General features: G+C 36.4%; 2 protein-coding genes across 2 annotated transcripts; both read left to right on the forward strand.

Annotated features, from left to right (window-relative positions):
* Positions 1–367: 367 nt before the first annotated feature.
* LOC120151201 lies at positions 368–19,031 on the forward strand. The gene is made up of 3 exons (XM_039163727.1): positions 368–1,268; positions 13,465–13,772; positions 18,534–19,031. The coding sequence occupies exons 1-3, from the start codon at positions 406–408 to the stop codon at positions 18,890–18,892; spliced, it is 1,530 nt and encodes a 509-aa protein (XP_039019658.1). The 5' UTR covers positions 368–405; the 3' UTR covers positions 18,893–19,031.
* Positions 19,032–23,395: 4,364 nt separating this feature from the next.
* Positions 23,396–24,305, forward strand: LOC120151197. The gene is given in 5 exon segments (XM_039163724.1): positions 23,396–23,518; positions 23,549–23,643; positions 23,646–23,673; positions 24,126–24,214; positions 24,252–24,305. Coding segments are annotated over 5 exon segments (312 nt in total). The 5' UTR covers positions 23,396–23,472.
* Positions 24,306–25,219: the final 914 nt, after the last annotated feature.

Genomic DNA, 25,219 nt, shown 5'->3' on the forward strand with positions numbered 1-25,219 from the left:
ACGGAATCCAACGATGTGAATTTTATTTGGGTTTAAGGGTTAATTTAATATTTTATATATTAAATTTAAGGATTATATTAATGTTTTATGTGAAATTTAAGGTAAATTAATATTCTATCGAAAATTTAATTAAAATTTAACCATTTTACTATCTTGTCATAAAAAAACCTAAAATAAAGTGATCAGAACACTTTTTTTTTTGAATGGATGATTAACTTCAAACAGACTAAAAACAGAAGAACCACCGAACATAACCAAACTTTTTTTTTGAATCGGTTTACGATTCAACCAATCCGATCGACCGGTTTGGTTCAAATAACCATGGAGTCAACTTTACAACCCTATAAAGATCCATCCCCTGTTTCCCTAAATGCATCCAAAACCTTAAAATCCAACTAAATTCTGATGGACGGTCCGAATCTGCGAAAACAACCGTCTTTGTCGTCCAATAACCACCGCAGATCCCGTTGGGAATCATCCACCACCACCGCCAATAGACACCCTTCCTCCACCTCCGCGAATAAAAACCCTTCCTCCACAACCGCAGACCCTAAATCCTCTACCAAGCCCAGCCCTTCCACCAAGACTGGCTCATCTCCAAGCTCCGCCGCTAAAAAGAAGTTACAGTCCGACCTAAATCAGCCTCATCTTCCTTTCCCCTTCCCCGATCCTGCCGCCCTTGGCCCTCCACCTCCACCGTCGTACGGGTTCCACATGCTGGAGCGTAGGACAATTGTCCTTTACGATGGCAGCGTACGCTCCTACTTTGCACTCCCACCCGATTATCAGGACTTTCCTACCCGACCCATACTTGGACCTCGCGACTTCGGTAGCCCAATGATGGGCTTCCGCAATAATCGTGATTATTGGAATTCTCCCGGCGATGGGTCTGGCCCGTTAAAGAGAAAGTACGGCGAAGAAGGAAAAGATCTTAGAGAGGAGAAAAAGGAGGAACCTGCGGTGCAAAGGTTCGGGCATGCCAATGCAAAAGTCTACACTTTGGGGTCTGGAGGGCCAGACTTCCTAGCAGGAACGAGTAGCCCGAATGAAGAAATGAGGTCGGCCAAGTATATGAGAGTTGGCGGGGGTCTTCAAAACAGTAATTTGGGGTTTAATAATAAGCATTTGGAAAGCGCTATAAAAAAGGCGTTTTTGCACTTTGTGAAGGCAGTATTTGATAATGCGGCACAGAAAAAGAATTACTTGGAGGATGGGAAACAAGGGCGGCTTCAATGCTTGGCTTGCGGCAAGTTTAATGCTAAATTTAGGTTTGATTCTGAATTGTAATTAACTTTTCTGATTCTGTTTTGTATTGTTCGATTTCCGTATTATGATTTAAAATCAGAACAGCGCTTTACTATCTAGGTGTTTTAGTTCTTACATAATGTGTCGTGTCGCAAATAGTTAGATTATATTATTTGTTATGCTGCTATTAATGGTTAAAGCTACAATGCTGTATTTTATAGGTGATATTGACTTAAGGGTACAGATATCTTGAATTGTGTTCAGTTGGCTTGTAATGCTTTTACTTGGGCACATGGCACTGAGATGTTGTAGGTGTCAGTGTTTGATGTTATTGTAGGTGCTTTTACTTAAGCGCTACTCTTTTGGATTATGTCCTTGTCTTGATAAAATGCTTTTTGGGAATCCGATAGATGTGTTATAGCATAGACTATTACTAATAGTATTAGCTGTTGAGTTTCAATAATAAGATTAAGTTCTCAATAAATAGATGGGGTTTTGGCAGTTTGTACAACAATTGTGAAATTCGGTTGAGGTACGACAATGCTGATGCAAAGTTGTCTTCCCTTTATTAATGGTTTTCTTGGCAAGCTCAACTATCTGACATTTCTAGGTTTTGGGTTAAGGTCTGCTATTTTATCCATTTCTTGGCAAACACAGAGATAATATTGCTTTTTTAGATTTTGTATTATAGCCCCTCTTTTTTCTCTTGATGGCAATGTAATAGAGCTTCAATAGGGATTCATCAATAATTAGATGATTATCTGTTCATCTGTGTGTCCTCTACGTTTACGTGTTCATATTTGGCTATGTTGTTTTACTGATGGATTTTAAATTAGATTATGCTTCATTTTTATTAATAAAATAGTATAATTTAATTTATGGATTGACATCAGTTTGAATGAGTCTGATCATTTGCATTTTCACCTGTCACTGTTGTTGAGTAGTAAGCATGTCCATAGTTGATATCCCTTTTCAAGTATCTTACATACAATTATTTAGGTTGCTGCTACATTTTACCCTTATGCATTTTATAACTACCTTCTCTTTTATGGCAACATGTTATTATTACCTTTGATTATTGGAGGCTTTGAGCTGGATATTCGTGGTAGATGTCAGTCTTTTTGGCTTAGTTGTTAGTAGCATATGGCCAATATTTTATTCTGCTTTGTACTAATACGTTCTGGTTTGTAACTTCGTTCTTATCTGCATTAGATAGCTGGGTTGGCCTGATTGTGGTAATTTTTAATTGCCATTCTTTTGGTGGTTGATAAGTTAAATTATTAGTAAGAATGAAGTTGAAGGCTGCTAGTGTAAGTTAATGTAATTACTAATTAGTCTTTAACTCTGTTTTTTTTTTTGCATTACCTTGTATGAAACAATTTGATGGGTGTGCCGTAGGCGGTCAGTCTTCCGGTGAGGAATGGATGGCGTTTGTCAACTATCTAAGTAAGAGGGTAACTTGGAGAACAGTAAAGGAAATTTTTCAACAGCAAGGTCGCGTTATTCGAGTTTACATTCCGAGTAGCTCCAACAAGAACTATAGAAACCATATGTTTGCTTTCGTTCAGTTTGCGAAGGAAGATGGGCTGATGAAGGCGATAGCAAATGTGAATGGTATTTGATAGATGGTAAGAAAGTCTCAGTTGGAGTAGCTAAGAACCAGAAGCAGAAGTTCAGGCAAGCTGCTAACAGTGATGTCAGAAGGGAAGAAGATAAGTTGAAAAAGGGAATGACATCGAGAAGAAGACTTGGATCAGAGTCGGTCAGTAAATTGAGGGATGAGAGATCATATAAGGATGCGCTAGTCTCTTATGATGAGCATAGGGAAGTTCAGGCGAGTAAAGAGATTAAGGAGGGTCGTCCAGGAAAGGAAAAAGGGCTTAGGAATGTGTGGGAGATGCATATCCCATTAGACGAGTATGATTGGGTTAAAAGATCATTGACTGGAATTATTAAATCCCACTTTGATTTGGAGTTAGTGGTGAAGGGGATGGCTAGCGATGGAATCATAGTCAAGGGAGCTAAATGGGGTTATACTTGGAACTCTTGTATCTTAACTTTTGATTCAGTGGAAGAATTAGAGAAGGCAAGGTCGAGCAGAGGGGAGGATCTGTTTTTTTGGTTTGACTGGCTTGACCCGCTCATGAGCGAAGAAGGTGTTCCGTTGGCATTTTGTTCAGTTGAATTGGTTGGAATTCCCTTATTATGTTGGAACGTATCTTTTTTGGAAAAGTTACTTTCAAAATGGGGGAAGTTGGTCTGCATTCATGAGTCGACGATCAAAAGGGAGGATATGGCGGTGGCAAGGGCTCTACTGAAGGTGGCCAGCCCGTTCGACATACAGGAATTTGTTAATATGGGTTCGTATGGGCGTTCTTTTAAGGTTAAAATTAATTTGAGATCGGTTAGTATCAAACAGGAAAGCATTGCAGCAAAAAAATCTATGGTGGCCGGCAATGGTGTGCACAGTAACGACGCTCTAGCAGAGGATGAAGAAGATAGGCATTCAGTCGGAGTTGGTAATCAGGACTTGATAGCTGAGGATTCTATGGACACAGATGACAGGTGGTTGGTAGGGGATAACTGTACATCTATGGCAGGCGGCAAAGGGGAAGAGCATTTATTGTCGCAGGAATTACAAGGTTAAACTAGTGGTGCTAAGATGTCAGAATCATCAGATGGGATTTTGAATTTTAAAGGGGATTATCGAGGTCTTGAATTAAGGGATGATTTTTTTAGATGAAAGTGTGGCAGCCCAATCTGTGGATTCGAGTGAGCCCACCCCATTTTCTCCTTCTGGGCCTACTGTTAATCTAATTAATTTGGGGTTTGGTAAAGTGAATGAATCCAGGCTGGAGGCTTTGGTGGATCCGCAGTAAACTGGTTTGGCTGAGTTTAATGGGCATAAATCGGTTAATGATCCTTCTTATTTACTCCCAACTCCTATTCCTGGTGGGGTCATCGTCAGGATTTCGCTAATAAGTCCAATGAGGTTTTGATTGATGGAGGGACAATCCTGAACAAAGAAGCTAGTAGTGAAGAAGTTATAGAGGAGGTTAGGGTAGAAAAGTCGCTTCACATGGGCAGAAACCAGGGGAGAGGATGTTCTAAGGAGACTCATGCTATTGGCTTTAATAGCTGGAGTCCTTTCAATCACCTGTATAGAAGTCTGCATTTGGGAAGATGGAATAGAGGGTCTATATCTAGAGTGTATAGAAGATCTAGAGAAAGAAAGGTGTGGTTTAATCCAAGCAGAGAAAATGGGACATTGCAACCACCGGAGTCGTCTGATCACAACATGTCTAGAATTATTTCTATCTCGAGTAATCTACCTATTACTAATATCTCGGAGAGAAGTCCAAATGGGATCCAGGATGAAGGTGGTTCTAGTCAGAATTCGGAGGTAGACCGGTTACAGCGTCCCCGGGCGCTGGTGATGGTGTAAAAGGTGTTCAGCCTGGATAAGAAGCAAGGAATGGTATTAGAAGAAAGAAAAGGATTTTGATTAGGGAAGCACTGGATGTGGCTAGTATCCCTATTGTGTATTCTTCAAATTTCTCCTTATTTTTAGAATAGGCATTGGCTACATGGGAAGTCAGTAAATTGCTAGGGATCTTATTCAAAGAGGGGAAGAAGGCCTTTTTGGATAAAATAATTAATCTGGAAAAGGGTTTGGCTGAATGTAGGGAAGGGGTGGATCGGGGGAGTAAGGATCTTTTGGCTGCTTTGCTTTGAGGTTTCGGTTTCATATATATATCCATGGTACATATTAAGATTATTTCTTGGAACATTAGGGGTATTCGTAAAAAGGAAAAATCAAGAGCCGTAGCTAATATGGTCAAGAATTATAACCATGCATTCTTCTCATTCAAGAAACAAAGCTTGAAAAATGTTCTCAGGCTATTAGGAGAAGGATAGGTGGAAGTATTCTTAATGGTTGGATTGTCGTTCAGCAATGGGGTTTGCAGGAGGATTAATGTTGTTGTGGAATGATAAGGAATTTGAAGTTACAAATAGTCATTTAAGTAGCAAATTCATAGCTATATTTGGAAAATTTAAGAATTCCTGTGATAAATGTGTGATTATTAATGACTATGGTCCAAGCATTGATTCTGAAAAGGAGGATTTTTTTCAGGGAGTTGCTGAATTTTGTCGCTGCTCAAACCGTATCAGTTTGCATTGGGGGAGATTTTAATGTGTATCTAGATCCGGCAGAGAAGATAGGAATGTCCCAGAACTGGTTTTCTATAGATATTCTTAGAAATTTCCTGAATCAAACTAACTTAATCGATCTACCTATGGTTGGGGGAAGGTTTACTTGGTGTAATAATAGAGAAGCCTCTACTTGGGTCAGATTGGATAGGTTCTTAATTTCTGGGAATTTTCTGATCAGTTTTCCTAATGTTGTGCAAAGCATGTTACCGAGGTCTTTATCTGATCATAATCCCGTTTCTTTGGAGGAAAAATCTGTTGATTGGGGTCCCAAACCATTCAGATTTTTTAATTATCTTCTTGAGGAAGAAGGTTTCGAGGATATGGTTAAATCATCCTTGGATGTTTCGAGGGGGAGTAGAAAGAGTAGGGGCATTTTTAGCATTCTACAAGGAGCTAAAAAATCGATCAGAAGTTGGTCAGGCAGAAGGTTCAATGGAATTTCTGAGTCTATTGCAGGTTTGGAATTGAAGGTTAATGATCTTGAATTTAAGGCTCAAACTGAGGATCTCTCCCAACAGGACTGGGGGCAATTATTGCAGTTCAGATCGAATCTCTGGAAGTTTTATAGGATTGAAGAAAGCATTTGGTTCCAGAAATCAAGGGCGAGATGGATTAAAGATGGGGATGAAACACTAGATTTTTTCATTTAATTGCTCTAAACAGGAGTAGAAGAAATGAAATTACTAGTTTGAAGATCAATGGTTCTGTAGTCGCAGATCCGCAATCTATTAAGTTTCATATTGCGGCCTATTTTAAGGAATCCTATAGCTCTAAGTTAACACTGGGTGTAGAGGATTTATCCCTGGATTTTGCTAAGCTATCAGGGTTCCAATCTTCAAAACTTGAGGAGATTTTCTCAGAACAAGAATTATGGCAAGCGATAGCTTCTTCGGATAGTTCTAAAGCACCAGGCCCGGATGGCTTCACCATGGGTTTTTTCAAGAAATGTTGGCCGGTTTTAAAGGAGCATGTATTGAAATTTTTTCAGGATTTTTATTTGGGTAGAAAATGGGTTCACGGAGTTAATCACGCGTTTATTACACTCATTCCGAAGAAGATTAATCCGGAAAGTGTGGAGGATTTCAGACCTATAAGCCTTGTAGGTAGCTTATACAAGATCCTCTCAAAAGTATTATCTAAGAGGTTGAGTGGCCGTGTTGGGGATATCATCAGCCAATCCCAATTTGCTTTTATTCCGGGGAGACAGTTATTGGATTGCGCCTTCATTGCGAACGAAGGTATTGATTATTGGAGTAAACAAGGGTTGCAAGGGGTAGTTTTTAAAGTTGACTTTCGTAGAGCTTACGAGACTTTGGAATGGCCTATTTTATTTAGAGCAATGAAAGAGATGGGATTTGGAAATAGATGGTCCTCGTGGATTACTCAATGTTTGTCTACAGCTTTATTTCAATACTTGTTAATGGGTCCCCTTCTGAGGAATTTTCAATGAACAAAGGTCTAAGAGAAGGATGTAGTCTTTCTCCACTTTTGTTTAACATTATAGGCGAGATGCTACACTTGATGCTTTTTAAAGCAATTGAGAGGGGTTTATTCCATGGTTTCATTATGGGGAATTCTGAAAATTCTTCTAGGTTGTCCCATCTACAATTCGCCGATGATTTAATAATTTTTTGCCAAGCCTATATTAATCAGATCAAGAATGTAAAAAGGGTGTTGAGGATTTTTAGCATTATGACAGGTTTTCACCTCAATCTAGCAAAGAGTAAGCTGTTTGGAATCAATTTGGAAGATAGAGTTTTATCGGATTGGGCAAACAAGTGGGTTGTTCAGTCGGTTCTTTTCTAACATAATACTTGGGACTTCCCTTGGGTGCTAAGAAAAACACAGAGGCTCTATGGGATCCAGTCTTTAAGAATTTCAGTTCCAAACTTGCTGGGTGGTAAGCGTCCTGTCTGTCTTTGGCCGGTAGGACAGTTCTTTTGAAGTCGGTGCTAACTTCTTTGCCTATCTTCTTTCTATCCCTTTTTAAAATGCCGTGCAATATTGGAAAGAAGCTTAATTCTTTAATGGTTAACTTTCTTTGGGGTGATAAGGGGATAAGCGGAGGATTCACTGGGTAAATTGGAATACGGTCTGCAGGCCTTTGAAGTGTAGTGGACTAGGTGTCATTGATTTGAATCTTACTAACCGGGCTTTACTAGGCAAGTGGGTGTGGAAATTTGCCAATGATAAAAATTCTCTTTGGAAATCTGTGTTGTGTAGCAAGCAAAAGGTCTGTTGGAACACTATGTCTATTGGAAAGGTTACTTCTCCGCAATCTTCATGGATCTTGAGAGGCATTGCAAATAATTTTTCTAAGAATGATTCGGTAGGGAACTTTCTTAGATCGAATTCGAAGCTGCAAATAGGTAATGGGAAATCAATTTCTTTTTGGAATGATGTATGAGCAGATGAGGTTCCTCTAAAAATAATTTTCCCTAGAATCTATGTGCTTTCCATTAATAAAGGGGGGGAGGTTGTTGAGTTTGGCAGCTATGGATCGAGTGGTTGGGAGTGGAATGTTCAAACTAGAAGGAATCTGAGTGATTGGGAATTGGACCAGTGGTTGGCTTTGATGACAAAACTTAAGGATTTCAAACTGTCAGAGCTGGTGGAAGACCCCCTTTTTTGGTCTGCTAGTTGAGATGACTTGTTTTCGGTTAAATCCTGCAGAAAATCTCTTGGTTCTGTGGATGGGAGTAATGATTTGTGGCTAAAAGGAGTCTGGATGGGTTTTGCTCCACCTAGAGTGGAAGCTTTCCTTTGGCAACTCGCACATCAGAAATTGGCAGTTAAGGCCGAGTTGGTTAAGAAAGGTCTTTCTTTAGGGGAAGATATTCAGTGTCCTTTTTGCAAGAATCATGAGGAAACAGTTCAACATTTATTTATTTCTTGTTTTGTTGTGTGGAAATTGTGGAATAATATAGCTAGTTTTTGGGATATTTCGCTTGTTTTTCCTCAAGACCCTCCTGCTTTGCTTAGTTCCTGGGGTGAGTTGAGGGGTAATTCGACGATCTGGAAGTTTATTCCGGGTGTTATCTTCTGGTCAATCTGGAAAGCTAGAATGCTATGGTGTTTGAAGGATCTAATCTTGACAGCATGTCTTTGTTCTTTACAATTAGATTCAGACTTTCAAAATGGTTTTTAGCCAAGTTTCCTATGGTTCATATTCAAGAGGATTTGCTGATTGGTAATCCATCCCTAGCAGATGGGTTTTCTTTATCCAAAGCCAAAGTTTGTCATATCTTGCGTTGGATTCCACCCCCTGTTGATTTTCTTAAGATGAATGTTGATGGAGCTGCTAGGCTTGATGGCTCGGGTGGAGGTATTGGAGGTATTTTGAGAGATTGGGAGTGTCGCACATTTTTGACTTTTTCAGAGAAGGTTGGCCAAGGTACTCCTCCTCTAGCTGAATTAAAGGCTATTAAAAGAGGCATTGAAATTTTTCTGGCATCACTTTGGGTATCTGTTGGGAGATTGATTGTTGAGAGTGATTGCAAGTCGGTAGTGGAATGGATTCAATCACCGGCTTTGGCTCCTGCTTTCTACTCGCCTTTAGTTAATCAGATTTTGTCTCTTTCAAATGATATGGTTCATTCAATGAGGTGGATTCCAAGGGCAAGCAATGGGGAGGCTGATAGCTTAGTTAAGAAAGGGATAGGTTGACTGTAAGGTTCTATCACTGGATTTTCTGATCCAGCGAGGAGGTCTAGTTGAAAGTAGTTGTTAAGTTTTATGTGATGTAATTTGGTGTAGTGTTTAAATCTTATGTAAACTTTTATTATCAATAAAATTTTTAAGGCGCTCTTTTCCTCATTCTGCTGATTAAGGGGGTTTTTAATGAGGCCTTCCATTCCTATCAAAAAAAAAATTTGTTATTTGTTTTATCCGCTAAGTATGATGTCCACATGCTGGCATGCATAGATCATGCAGGGCTTTCTTTTGTGTTTGATGGCATTCTCTAAAGTTTGAATCATCTTTCTGTTCGTATTCCTTATGGCACTAGAAGTGGAAACCTGATTATTGTTCTCTTATCACAAATTGGAGTGCAAAAGTTTTGGCATATAAAGAGGGTATATCTGGTTCATATCTTAAGAACTGAGTACTAATCTCATATGCTTTATTTTCTTATCTTCTTTTCATGCAATACTTTTCATGGTCTTGAATCTTGATTCAACATTTTTTGGTCTAGTCTATTGTCTGTGCTGATGCCATGATCTGACATCCTGTTGTAGCAATATATTTCTTTAAAATCTGTGTACAATCAGATGCCTGTTATTGTGATTGTGTTAAATCTACGGCTTTTGAACCTTCCTTATTCTGTAGTTGTGCTTAATTGTGAGGTGCATTTATTTATGTTGTTGTTCTGTTTTCTTGGGATTAGTTGACAGCTTTGTTCATTGTTTAAGTTTGTTCCTGGCTGAGTTATTTAGGAGGTAGTTTTGTGTAGGGTAATAACATAGTCATAATTGTAGTGCATCTTTGCACAGTGTTGAGTGCTGCCAAGGGTAATTGGTGATAGTGTGTTCTTAGTGTACTTGGTTCTTTTGTAATAAAATTTCTAAAGCACTCTTTTCCTCCTTCCAATATTCGTTAAGTCTTTGTTGCTTGACGGATATAAAGGGGGGTTTTAATGAGGCCTTCCTTTTTATCAAAAAAAAATTGAGGTGCATTTTCATCTAAAAGCAATCCCTTTTATCTCCCCTTCTCTTCTCCAAACCCGATTACAATATCTTTTTGGGTAATGACGATATCCTTATTTCCAATGGTTTAGCGAAGTGAATCATTCCTTTATTACTCTAATCCCTAAGAAAGCGAATCCAGAGGGAATTGAAGATTTCAGGCCTATTAGTCTTGTTGGCAGCCTTTATAAGATCATTTCTAAGGTGCTATCGAAAAGGCTTGTCTCTGTTGTTAATAGCTTGGTAAGCCCTTCACAATTCGCTTTTATTCTGGGTAGACAACTGATTGATTGTGCGCTTCTGGAAAATGAAGGCATTGACTATTGGAGAAAACTAGGGAGAAAAGGAGTTGTTTTCAAAGCTGATTTTAGTAGGGCATATGATTCGGTTGAGTGGCCTATCCTATTCAGAATATTGAAGGTTATGGGTTTTGGGGAAAAATGGATCTCATGGATTAAACGTTGTGTTTCTTCAGCTTCTATCTCGGTGTTAGTTAATGGCTGTCCTACTGACGAATTCCACATTAGTAAAGGGTTGAGACAAGGGTGCAGTCTTTCACCTCTCCTGTTCAATCTAGTGGGGGAACTGTTACATCTTATGTTGATTAAGGCTGCTGATTTAGGTCTTTTTCAAGGGTTCAACATTGGTAGGGTTGGTAACTCATTTCATTTGACACATTTACAGTTCGCAGATGATTTAATCCTTTTCTGCAGAGATTCTCCAATGCAGATTTTAAATATTAGAAGAGTATTGAGGATTTTTGGGGTCATGTCTGGGATACATTTAAATTTGTCTAAGAGTTCGTTATTTGAAGTTAATATGAATGTTGACCTGGTTAAAGAATGGGCTATGAAAGCGAGCTGTGGAGTGGGGTCCTTTCCTATGTCTTATCTTGGTCTATCGACTGGCACTAGGAAGAATTCAGAGAGTATGTGGGATCCTGTTTTCCAAATTTTAATAAAAGACTAGCAAGTTGGAAAGCAAAATCATTGTCGTTGGCGGGTAGACTTGTTCTAGTTAAATATGTGCTTTCATCCTTGCCGATCTTTTTTTTATCTATTTTCAAGATTCCTCTCAAAGTGACTAAGAAGTTGAATTCTTTGATGGCTAACTTCCTTTGGGGTGAAGACCTTGATAAGAAACGAATTCATTGGGTGAGTTGGAAGTCGGTTTGTCAACCTATTGAAGAGGGTGGCTTGGGAATCCTTGATTTAAGGGTGATAAATAGAGTCCTACTTGGGAAATGGATTTGGAAATTTGCAAATGAAAAAAGAAGCTTGTGGAAGGAGTTGATCTGCTGCAAAAACAATGTTGATGTCCTGTCCCTTTCTATTTCAGATGCGGCTTCTCCTTTTGATTCTTGGATTTGGAAAGGCATCCTAAGTAACTTTTCGAAGAATGATCAGATCGGTGACTGTTTAAGAGACAATTCAAAGATCCAAGTGGGAAATGGTCAGTCGATTGCTTTCTGGACTGATGTTTGGATCACTAGTTTGCCTTTAAATCATCAATTTCCCAGAATTTTTGCTTTGTCTACAAATAAATGGGGAAAGGTCTCTGAGTTTGGTGGGTATGAAGATAATGTTTGGGTTTGGAACATCCAGCTTAGAAGGAATTTGTGTGATTGGGAATTGGACCAGTGGATCGATCTAATATTGTTGATTGACAAGATTAAGCTGTCATGTTCTGTCGATGATTTCTTGGGGTGGTCGGGTAAGGGGATGGCATGTTCTCGGTCAAAGCTTGTAGACTGTCGTTATATGATAGTTCTGAAGAGAGTTTTGAGTGGAAGAAGTGGGTTTGGGATGGTTTGGCTCCGCCTAGAGTTCAAACCTTCTTATGGCAGATTTGCCATCAGAAACTAGCAGTTAGAGTGAAATTGAAGAAAAGAGGGATCCCTCTAACGGAAGTACTGTGTCCATTATGTAATTCCCAGGATGAAACTATAGCTCACCTGTTCTTAACGTGTTCTGTTGCTTCGGGATTGTGGAGTAAATTTCTAAGGTTATGGGATATTTCTACTGCTCTGCATCAAGATCCTTCCTCTATTCTCTGCTCATGGTCCAATCTTAGGCATAATTCTATTATTTGGAGGTTCATTCCAGCTGTTATTTTCTGGTCAATCTGGAAGGCAAGAAATCTGGTTGTTTTTGAAAATGGAAAATGTGACAGTTCAGTTCTGTATTTTATCATTAGATTTAGATTGGCGAAATGGTTCTTAGCTAAACATCCTTTGGTTCGGATTCAGACAGACCTTTTAGTAGGGGATCCTACGAGGGCAGATTCTTTTCTCATTACTTCTGGTCCTAAGAAGGTTATTGGTTGGTCTCCTCCTCCAGCTGATATGTTTAAACTCAATGTTGATGGAGCAGTGACTGGCGATGGGATGCAAGGGGGTATTGGTGGTGTCTTGAGAGACTCTTTCAGCGGCTCTTTAGCTTCTTTCTCTTCTGCAGTAGGGCCTGGTTTGCCTATTTTGACTGAACTGAAAGCTATTTAGGAAGGATTGGGTTTTTTCTATTCTTCAAATTGGGCTAAGAAGGGAAGACTTATTATTGAGAGCGACTGCAAATGTGCAGTGGATTGGATTTTAAAGCTACAACCTGCCCTTTCCTTTTTCAGTGATCTGGTGGAGGATATTGAAGCTCTTATTACTGCTAAGGGGGTCGTTCTTAGATGGATTCCTAGGAGCTGTAATTTGGAGGCCGACAGTTTAGCTAAGCAGGGGATCGATTAAGTGTAACAGGCTTCTTGTAATGTTTTGTGCTTTTTCGATGGGTTTTGTTGTGGTTGATCCTTTGTAATAGTATTGCTAGTTTGGGAATCAGGACTCACCCTCTGATCTAGGGTACTGCTGTGTCGGTTTTGAGTAGGTTTCTGTATAGTTTTGGTTTGCTTTGGGTTTTGAGCGCTTTATGTTGTTTATTGTTTGATGGGGGGTGTGGTCCTGGTTGTTTCCTATGTATTTTATGTTGTTGAATAAAATCCTAAGGCTCTCTTTTCCTACTTCCAATGATTAAGGAGCTTTCTCCAAGCTCCATTAATTACGAAGGGGGTTTTTAACGAGGCCTTCAATTCTTATAAAAAAAATTTGCCTTTTGTGCAAGTTTTTATTTGATGTTTGTGGTCTACTTGGGTGACGGTAGAATATGTTGGCCCTATGCCATGCGCGATACTTCTTTTATTTGTTCAACTTATTCTTAAACTGTTGAATATTTTTTTTCTCCATTTCCCTTGTTCAATCATGTCGGCTGATTCTAGTGATATCTCAAAGGAAGACCTGAATTTTATTCTTCAATGCACTTGATATGAAAAATTACAGGTTCTCTAAAGACTTCTCTGATATGCATGGTCTGATAATGCACACGTACTACTCAGATAATCCTGACTTGCGTGTGGATCACTTAGGCTTACACAAGGCTCTATGTGTACTAATGGGATGGAACCACTCAAAGCCTCCTGATAATTCAAAGGCCTATCAGTTCTTACCTGCAGATGAAGCAGCCTCAAACCAAGAGGATTTGATTATGTGGCCTCCTATGGTGATAGTACATAATACTATAACAGGAAAGGGGAAAGATGGGCGCGTGGAAGGTATGGGAAACAAAGCAATGGATAGCAAACTAAGAGGTATAATGTGCCCCAATTGTTCATTATACTTCATTGTTGTTGATGATCAACACGGTGGCTAGTGATTTGTTTAGTTAATCCTTGTTATCTATTTAGTTCCCTTCTCTTTCCTTATAAGTTTTAAATTATGTTTTCATACTGCGTAGACCAGTTATAATTTGTCATCAAATGCACTTGTTAGTTTAGTCAAATTCCATTTTGTTTAGCACGACTGTGCAATCTCTGTTGGCCTTGATAAACTTATGGGTGCACCATTTTGAGAACTCTTTCCATCTCATGAAGCCATCTATCCAGCAAAGGAGCAAGTATGCAATATATATGTTGGAGATTTATTTATTTTTTTCCTGTGTTTTGTGGTGTGGGGGGGGGTAACACTAGAAAATTTTCTGAACCTTGTGACAAATTTTGTGCATGCTAATTCCTCAATTTTGTATGCGCTTATTAGGTGAAAATTGAGACAGCAATTTGTGTGTACTGATTCTTTAATTTTCCCCTTCATTCAATCCTTTTGATAATAAGTGTGACGTGAACTTTTGTTATCCTCAGTTGTGGATAATATTTCTGATTATGCTTGCACGTATTCTTCGTTGTGCCTTGCTTGAATGGTCAATGTAGCCAATCCTGAACTTCAGTTTCACTTCTAAAGTTCTTAAATTTGTTTAGTGCACACTCTTTCTTTTAATTCCTTTACATTTTCTCCCTCTTCTGTTGATGCTTACAGTCTCTAACCAGTATGCTTAATGTTAATTTCTATGGATCTAGCATGATGGGATCTGAACCATGTTTATCTGACGTAGACTGGTGATGGGACAAGTTTTGCTTGATCTATTAAAATGGATCCAAGTTTTACCTGTGCATTAATATATGTTCTTAGAGAAACCAAGCTAGTATTATTTGTCTGATGCTTTGGTCGATTTCCATCAAAGCTTTGGCTATTGTTGCTATATGATTTATATGCTTTACCCAATATTATTAAAGTTGGACTGGACTTGGCAGTTTGAGCAGGTAGTCCTCTAATTGGTTTAATTGCAATCCATTTCAAAAAACACGGTTTGATTAAATTAGGAAGATGGTCCTCAAGCTGGTCCCGATTAATATCCAGATCAATGTACTAGCTTGATAAAATTTCCTTGAGCCTCACACCTGTTGAAACCTATAACCTGGTGAAATCATCTGGTTTGAAGAAACTAGCTTCACTTCCTACATTTTGGTGTCAAGATGGAATGGTAAGCAAAGGAGATTAACATGATAGACTCCTCAGTTGTGCTTGCCTCCATGCCTGACGTTTGGGCTTTATATAAAAATGATGCTATGTTTGCCTCCATGCTTTAGCAGAGGCCCAGAATATCTTGGACACGCACCCTGACTTTAGTATCCGTTCCCTTTGCCATTCTGCCAACGATGTGGCTCATTGTCTCGCTCAGTATGCTTCCACTACAGCTTCGACCATGTCCTTTCAATATGACTATCCATCTTGTATTGCTGGTCAAGTTGTAACAGAAGCTAATTTCGGTTAATGGCATTATGACTAATTTCAACAAAAAAAAAACGATGCTATGTTTGTTTATGCATGCTTCTGTTGTATTAATGGACTAGTAAATAATTATCTTTTGTATTTCATTGAGTTCAGACATTTATCATACAGACATCTTTGATGGTAAAATACATGTTTTGAGTCGAGATGCATAAAATCTCATTTCAGTTCCAATATTTTCGCATGAAAATATCAATGATTTGTTTCTTAAGCACCTTTTTGTCTTGAGCTCTAAGTTTTGTGTCCCACAGACTTGTTCCTGAATATCAATGGTCCTACAAAAACATCTTATTTACTTGTTATATTTTTTAATTTTCTCTTCGCCCCATGTTAACCTTTCTGCCATTTTTCTGTTTATGGTTTAAATTTTAGTCACTAGTATTAAAACACTGATTCTGAATATCACCTTTTTGGTTAACAAAAGTTGCACTCTTCACTGTACTGATATTTTATCATTATTGAAATTCTTTTTGCCCATCTTAGTAATTTTTGCTCTCACATTTACTTTTTTAACTCTTCTAATTGTTGTTGTGGTAAGTATAATACCAGGGAGTCAGCATTCAGTTATGTCCGATAGGTTAATTTTCTCTTGAAATAGAGTATATTCAGACCCACTCACTATCCACTCAAATTTGCAATCGGTATGTAATTTCATTGAGGTTACTGCAATGTTTCTGGTTAAGAAAACCACATGTTTTGTTATTGGTGTTCCGGTTTGGCTAGTGCTAAGGTGATGAGAGTTGATGAGATCTACTTTTTTTGAAAATCTTTAGATGCTGCTTTACTTATGTCTGAGCCCTTGATAACAATTTCCGGAAGAGCCGTAGATTTTCTGTGCTTATATTGGATTCCATATATCCAAAATTACTTGTTCTCTTGATACCATCTAGATTATGTTGACTCTAATTTAGCTTTTTTGTGGTTGATGCTTGCATTTTCCTAATATTGGTTGTAGTTTCCCGTTGCAAGTACTGCTAATTATAATCAATTTCCAACTAGAGCATAAGTAGTTAAGCTACAGGTTTGTGTTGTTAGTCAGGTTATGCCAGTTTTCAGTTTTCAGTTAAAATGATGGTTTTAAGTTTGTGATATTGTTATTATTGTTGTTGTTATTATTAGTTAACTTATTGGAAATAAAGAATAGGATGATGCTAAGTGGCAGAAAATTTTGATATTGGCAACATACCTCTTTCTTTTCTGGAGAAAATGCTTAGAGAAGATGAGCTGTAGACAATGCCCGGTTTTCCATTATGGACAATGTTTAGCTTTTCTAATTTTTAAGATTCCTCAGACTGCTGCAGTTGACATCCATTTATTTTACTAAACGAAAATGTAGGAGATCACGCAGTACATGATTTTTAAAATACTTAATGCTCATGGATTCTTCATGAAGCTGTGTATTTCTCTGAATTACCATTCTCAAATTATTATTGATTGAATTTTTGGAGTGTATTCGAGTAGCATGCTGCATTGATGTCATTCAGAAGTTTTTTTTGTGTGGCAGGGAGGATATTGTATTTCTTTTTGTTGCTAATAATTGTGTAACGACCTATGTTGCTCTGACTCTATTTCTCTTGATATACTCATGTCTGACTCCCTTGCCTGACACATAATCAGACATCAGAGATATATTGCCCTCCAAATAAATATAAAAAATTGACATACTCGTATTTGACACACACACACAGTGGCAATCGACCCTTAGTCTAGGGTGGACACGTGCCTACCCTGAAATCCGAATTTTCTTCGGTTAGTTACTTATTTTATTGATTGTGCCCTCCCTGAAATTTTATTTGTAGCCACCCATACGAAATTGTGTTATTAAAGCATGTGTGTCCACCCTCAAAAATATTTTTGAATCGGTCACTGCTCGCACACATGCTCAAGTAACTTGGTCAACAACTATATATGGAATGGAGTGATCCCTTCCAGGGGAAGATTGGGCATTTGGCTAGGCCACTATGCATAAAAGGGATATGGTCAGCAATTAGATTTTATGTAAGCACAGAAGACCTCATTAATGGTCTAGTTACTGAGCTACTATTAGTAGTAAGATATCATATTTGAGATAACTATTCGATAATCATATAATTTTACACTGTTTTATTTCATTTCATGTGGCTCATTAGCCCTTTGGTGGGAATATGTATCTCACTTGATAAGAATTCGCTAAAATGTTGATTTTTGCCTGTTAGATCAATCATTCTAGATTTTTAAAATCACTGGCACCTTGCTAGAGCCGCCTTCTCTTCTCTCTAAAACAGCCCTTCTGGCTCCACTTGATGTAACTGTTGTACAGGGGTAAAGATCGCTCCACAGTAGTGGATATGTCCACCTGTTTATTCAGATGTGACTAATTCACATTGAAGTTAATCTATGGTTGAAATTTTAATGGCCTTAAATTAAATATAAAGATAAATGATGATGAATTAAAAAGGTGAAAAGGAATTTGAACAAATATGAACCATATAAGTAGCTGAAAGTGTCACCCACGGATAAAGTAGTTGATGTTTATTAATTTTAAGTAGTGATGAGGATCCTTTTCTAGCACACAGATGCAGTCATATTCTGACATGGTCTTTATGGGTAGTAATCTATTTCTTTCATTACTTTACTTTAAACTTGTTTGTTTTGATCCACAAACTTGTCTTTTTCCTTTTCTCAGTTGCGTTTTTGTATTAAATGATTCGCTTTCTGATCACCTTGAAGTTCGAAGTTTGGATTGCTATATGTTTGTCATTTGATTGTGCTCATTGTACATGGCATTACAGATAAATTTTGTTACCCTTCATCTTTGTCAGAGCTATGTTTTTTTACCTGGTGGGTTTCATGTTGTGTTACTGTTTCATGCCAGCCAATTACAGTAGGTTCTTGATGTCTCATTTATTTGTTTTTATTGATTGATCCATTTAAATGACCCTCTTTGCTATCTGTTTTCACTTGTACAATGGAAGTGTTCTTACAGCAGCCACTTTGAGAGCAAAACTTTTTGACCGGTCTTATTTTGTTGGCTGAGATATTTTGTCGAGCGTGTTTCATCCGAGTATGTCTGCTGGTGATGTTAGAATATGCTTTTTTCTGACTTTGGGGAATCTATATCATGATTCCAAAGATATTACAAAAACATAACAACCCTGGAAAAAAGATATTTCACCATGCATTTGAAAGTTCAAATGAGTGAACTTAAGTCGAAATATTTCATTTTACTCTTATTCATGTGCTTTCAGACCTTGGATTTGGAAGTGGCAAGTGCAAGTCCATGTATGGTAGAGAAGGTCATCTAGGTATTACACTGGCCAAGTTTGCGAGTGATCAGTCAGGCCTGAATGATGCCATCAATCTTGCTGAATACTTTGAGAAGGAAAACCGTGGTCGCAAGGCTTGGTCCCGTCTACAGCCATTGACTTTAGGGAAGGAGGAGGATGATAAAAATCCAAACCTCGTGAAGGTGGATGAGAGGACTGGAGAAAGAAAAAGGATCTTTTACGGCTACCTAGGAACAGTTGCTGATATGGAGAAGGTTGATTTTGAAACGCGGAACAAGGTCGTGATCGAGAGTCGGAGAGAGCCTAAAGGAACCAGATAGTTGGCTCTGGCTTAACATTGCAAAGGTACTGTAATGTATTCTGAATTGTAGTTGTTTGAACTTGGCAATAACTGGTCCGTAGATATCTGATATTGCCATTTCATGGTATTGGAAAATGAATTTTATTTCATTGATGAAATTATTTGGCATCAACTTGAAGATCATTTTCGTAGTTTTATGCTGAGAAAAGTCTGGATAGGTGAAGAGTGGTGTTTTCTTATAAAACCATACTTCAGTTAGCTAGTTAACGTGGACATATGCAGGGGCGGACCTATGACAAAAATTCAGGGGTTGCACAAAAAATTCTTATAAATTTTTTTAGGGGTTGCACAATATTAAAGGTGACACTTGTATTAATTAAAAAAATTAGAAAAAATTAATACTAAGTAGACAATTTTGTTGTATAAAATTTTTTTCTATAAGAATTTATCTGAAATATAGGATTCTACCTAAAAATCACAAAATATATATATAAAATTATTAAAATAATATCATTTGATCAATGTTCCTCACAATTTGAGAGGTTGTTCGGGCTACCCTGGCAACCCCTGGGTCCGCCCCTGGACATATGTGATGCCACCTGAGAAATTTTATTTAATGCCTGTTCTGAAATATTTTTTAGGATATATAGCAAATTAAGCATTTGATATGATTTGAGTTGTATTTCTTCTTCTTATTTGTTTGGTTTAAGCACGGTTAATAAATAAGCAAGCTAGATGACTACACTCATATCCAACTGTTTATATTTGACTTGTATGCTTGTTTATGTTTATGAATTTCATTAGAATAATAGAGTTGATGCCAGCGAGTTTATAAAATTCAGTGTTCAAATTTTTTTTTATGTAATCAAAGAAGCATCGTCGATGAAGGATTACCAGCCCTCTCTTATCCGAGTATAGTACTTGATTTACACGTATATCTAAAGGATCTTATTCATGTTTCAGTATATAAACTATATTATTATTTTAACTTATAATTTAACACATTAAGGAGCTTCAATCTCGTATAACTGTCTTTGTAACACCCTGAACTTGATCTGAAATATTTGAATGGTCTAGCGTATTGCATTTTGTTATCGAGACGACCATCAAATATAAAATGGAAATTTAAAATCCATTTTTGATTGATACTAAACGTTAAATTTTCATTGCAAAACACAAAAAAGTAGATAAATCAAAAGTATATAAGCTTAAAATAATTTTACAAAAACTAAAGCTCTGACTACAACAAAATGTAAATTAAAATTATAATAGTTTATGGACAAAAATATAGAAGGATCGTATGAATACATATGCCCGTCAATAGAAAATAAGGTACTGTAGTATGATAAAATGGTGTTGGCAACCCCTCACGACTATGCTCCTCGGATGCGTATAGAAGATCAACTACCATGCCCGTGAAAATAAAGAATTTACCGAATCCATATTCTTAGACATAACTCTTTAGTCAGAAGTGATGGACACCAAAGCACTCAAACATACGTCTGTTTCGTATACAAAGTATCATACATATGAACTTCAGGAAATACTTCGAAGTTAAATGTGTATTGCCTTGCTATAAATCAACAAGGAAGATTCTTTTGCTTAGCTATTCACTACTTTCCACTTTTTCTTTCCTCTAGAGATCTCACCAAGTTTTTTGTCAAACAAACAATCATGGAACTGATTCATACATCATAAAAAATATAAGACGAAGTAAAACTATAGATTTAAAGCATGAAAATGAAACAGAAATGACTTGAAAAGGTTCTCAAATGTTGAACCCTTTCAAAAACCTTTAAGTAGCTTCACACCATGTTTTGGACAAGATGATGATCTTTTTTTAAGCTCATGGATCGGAGATGTTAAATCTAACCTTCTTGGATCCCAAATGATTGATTTGGATGAAAGGGTTCACTCTTTTAGTGCTAAAAAATTAGGGTTTATGGAAGGAGAAAGAGAGGAATATAACGAGAGAAAAGAGTGGAGAAGAGGGTGATATCACCGTACATAATTTACCTTTCTGTTTCCCACATAAAACAAACTCACATTAATAGGTATTTAGCCTTATTTTTAAGAAAAGAGTCTAATTACACCTTTTGCCATCCTTCTTTTACCCTTACCTTATAAGCTTTATTTGTACACTCTTTTGGGTCCTATTCTCTTCTAATCAAGACAAAACTTGACCCAAGGAACTCAACTACTCTAATTTATTGGTTCATCCACAACTCAAGTTAGTATAAAACATTGACTCAAAAATCTATGTCTTACAACTCTTAAAAGTTCATCCTTAAAAAATACTTGAGAGATGTGAATATTGAAGCTATATAGACTCCTCTAGCTCTTAAGTAGTTTCCTCATATCCATAATTTCTCCATGTAACTTTCATCAATGGTACCCTCTTGTTGCTTAGCCCCTTATCCTCAATGGTACACATTTTTTACAAGTCATAAAATACGTGTGTCACCGTTCGTGTGTCATTAAAGGTATATTTTCTTGTAGTGGCACCTTAATAGACTCAATCAAAATGATACGGGAAGGATCTGACCAATATCTCTTGAGTATCAACACATGAAACACATTGTGGATACACTTAATCTCTAGCGGTAAAGCCAATTAATAAGTTATTGACCCAACTCTCTTGTACTCATAGATTGATCGGTTCCTTGAACCAAGTGTGAAAATTGTTCAATCAAATCATTCATATGTGCCTCTCCAATATAATTAATCTTAAGCTCAGCTAAGAAATCCTCCTATGTCAGTGGCTTTGGCTATAAGGTCATCTTATATGTTTCCCACCAGTCGTACATGTCACCTTTTATAGTATAGTGGTGCATTCAAGGTAGCCTCAAGAGTAAGATGTAATTGTCTCAAACTCTCAAAGTATCTCTTAACAATTGATCGATTCTTATCAAGACTTCCTCACGTATCACATGTCATCAATCTTGTATCTTTAGAGACCCTTTATCCGAGACTAGTGATGTGGTAACAGGTGGTGGTGGAGGTAGAAAGGTAAGGGTAAAATGGACCCTAAGGATCACTCACACGATCTAATTTAAGATTCCTAAAGTAAACACCTCATCTTCTCCGGCATCTTCTAAAAAATTAAGTCCATTATGTGGGACAATGTCATCTCTTGTGTCATCCATATAAAGGTTTACATGTTCTTTCTAGCCTTCAAACTACACTCATGATCTGTAATACCCATATTTTATCATGATGGGTGACCCAAATATTCTAAATGCCACTGTAGACTCTGAGGTGACTCAGACACGTATTGATTTCTAATCATGCATTCTATGTAATAAAGTACCCATATGAGAACACCTATGATTTTATAGGGATCCAATTGGGCCAGTCATTTAATTGTGGGAATATGATTAAAATTTTAAAGAATAAATGGACTGTGAATAGTATTATCTCATATCCATATGAAAACCTTATGATCTCATAAGGATTCAAATTGAGTTATCGGGTCATTTAATTTAATATAAATCCAAAAATTTAAAATACCAATTCCTTTTATATATTTCAAATTATAGATCAAATAAAATAAATATAAATAAAACTTTTCATTCAAGATACCATCGGTTTTTTCGAGAAACCTTAAGGTCGAAATCGACCGAAACTAATACAGAAAAAAATAAAAAATTACCTTTAAACAAGAAATCAATTTTATTGCTCTTCTCTTTCATATTAAAATACTTTAGGTGATTCTCTCTTTTTCTCTCTTTCTTTTCCTCCCCTTTTTACACGAGAAAAGAGCTTATTTATAGCCTCACCTTTTTACACAAGAAAAAACCCTAGCATCTTTTTCATTAATGCTAGATAGACATCTTGGAAAGGAAGCATAAAATAAATCTAATTATGACTTAAAAATATCTTAAAATTTAAATAATATCCTAAATTACCTAAACTAACAATTGAAAGTATAAGGTTGAATTGATTACAAATATTTAATAAAAATAAAAATTCGTAATAATTAAAATTTTCGTATTAGACCAGTATTTAGTTTTCTCCACGCGTTGAAAAACTAACTGAAAGCCGATTCTATTTAAAGAAGACACTATACTTCAAAATCAATTTCAATAAAAATGTTTGAGCCTTGAGGAAAAGATAGTCCGGAAGAAAATCGAGTATTATATATATTAATGTCTATATAGTCCAACAACAATTCGAATCACAAATAACTTGACCTAAATTATTTGAACTTTATATTTTCTAAATTTTGGTGTTGGAGTATGCATTACTAGCTTTACAAACAACTAATCATCCAAACCTATTTCTTATAAATACCGATTACCAAACCAAAACTAGATATGGTCAACTATTTAAATTCTTGATAAATGTTTTCAATTTCTTTTTCATATTGCTTAATATGGTTGACTATTCTCAACCGATCGTTTCTCATTTGATCCCTACTTTTCGCAACTCTTTCAATCTTACTCTCATATTTTCAACAAACAAGGAACAACAGTATATATATATATATATGTATGTACAAATACATATGCATATATGTACTATATGAATATAAGCTGAACAAAATGTTAATTTCTCTGTGTTGTGATATTTTGAAAAGAATTAGAGAGGACTGAGGAAATGGGATCCTTGAATGGACAAAGCAACCATTCGAGCTTTCCATCAACTCATCAAAAGGCTGAGTCGTCACCAGCCTCCCATGATTGTTTGCTTGAAAGAATTACAACCCTTCTATCTCGATGGCATGGTCTTCAAATGGCTATCCGAAACCAATGGGGTGGCCATCCGCTGATGTCTTCTCTTGGTTCCTTCATTCCAAAGGTTCTTTTCTTTTTCTTATTGATTATAATTATTTCTCTGTTCAGAGATGGAGGGACGTTAGGAGATAGTCATATTTAACGAGAATCTCAAATTCTCACATAATTTAGGTATTTTTTTTGTGTTTTATATCGATGATCTAATTTCACACCTTGAAATTTCTCATACAACTTTTAAAAGGTTCACACCCTTGACATAAAATCATGTGTCTATCCCTGTTCGTGTTCCTACCATGATATTGTGATTTTGAACAACATATTGAAAAAAAAAATATCATGATACTAACTTGTAAATATGTCGAAAATCTATTTCCATGAATCGACTCCTACCTTGCTGCTCTTGCTGCTGATGTTTTCTATTTTACATCCTACATTCGTCCCGCTCATGTTGTTTTGAAAACTTGTTAAGATGGTATATAGGAATACGACTACTGACTTAAATAAATTGATTTGCAGCACACCAGATAGAAGATTTAGAGAATTTGCTTCGTGAAAGCATGCTACTCTCTCTAAATACAGAGATTGAGGATGGGAGCATTGAAGCGGTACATATATTCTGATTTGAATTCAGTATTTCCACAGGTAGCAGAACAGTTGATGATTATGCATGAAGAATACTTGCATGGAAATCGTTAGACAATTAAAAGGTTTAGTTTATGATTTTATCTTTAAATAATATATATTTTCCCTTTTATTAATATTTTAACTGTTTAATACATGGATAACTTAATATATTTGTTCATTTTTGTATTATAATTTTATATATCATTATATATTTAATTTTTTGATAAACATTGTGTAAACTACATGTTTAGGATCTAAACTATAGTTTTATTTCGTTTTAGTACCTAAACTTTCATTTGTTTCAAAATCAACCTAACATTTACTTTTTATTTCGTTTTGGTATCTCACCGTTAAAAACTTAGCGGAACTGTTACTACATGGTACTTTTTTATCGGTAAATATCATTCATCACTTAACTATCTTCTCACTCTTGTTTTGGTCATTGAAGTTTTTTTATTTAATTATTTAACTTTCAAATTACTCCAATTTAATCACTCTAATTTTCAAATTAATTTCTTTATTTTAATTATATATTATAAAATAATAATAAAAATGGCATGTCACAATAAATAAATTAGTGTGATTAAAACATGAGCAATTTGAAAGTTGAGTAATTAAATTAAAAAAATTAAACATAGTGACCAAAGTAAGAGTGAGAAGATCATTGTATGATGAATAATATAATTTACCTATAAAAAAATGCCACGTGCAGAAGTTTCATTAAATTTTTAACGGTTGAGTACTAAAGTGAAATAAAAAAAATGATATATATGGTTTCGGAATAAATAAAAAAAAGTAGGTACTGAAATGAAATAAAATTGATATTTTATGTAATAAATGTGTAGTTTATCTTAAAAATTATATAAATATAAAATAATAAAATATATTAGAAACCTAGAAAGCGGGTTGGGTCGAACTTTAAATGTCGAAGTCCGAGTTTAACCCGTATTTTAAACTGGTCTATTTTTTGTCCAAACCTATTTTTT

This window comes from Hibiscus syriacus, unplaced genomic scaffold (genome assembly GCF_006381635.1).
Source record: "Hibiscus syriacus cultivar Baekdansim isolate YM2019G1 unplaced genomic scaffold, ASM638163v2 tig00111028_pilon, whole genome shotgun sequence".
Taxonomy (NCBI): domain Eukaryota; kingdom Viridiplantae; phylum Streptophyta; class Magnoliopsida; order Malvales; family Malvaceae; genus Hibiscus; species Hibiscus syriacus.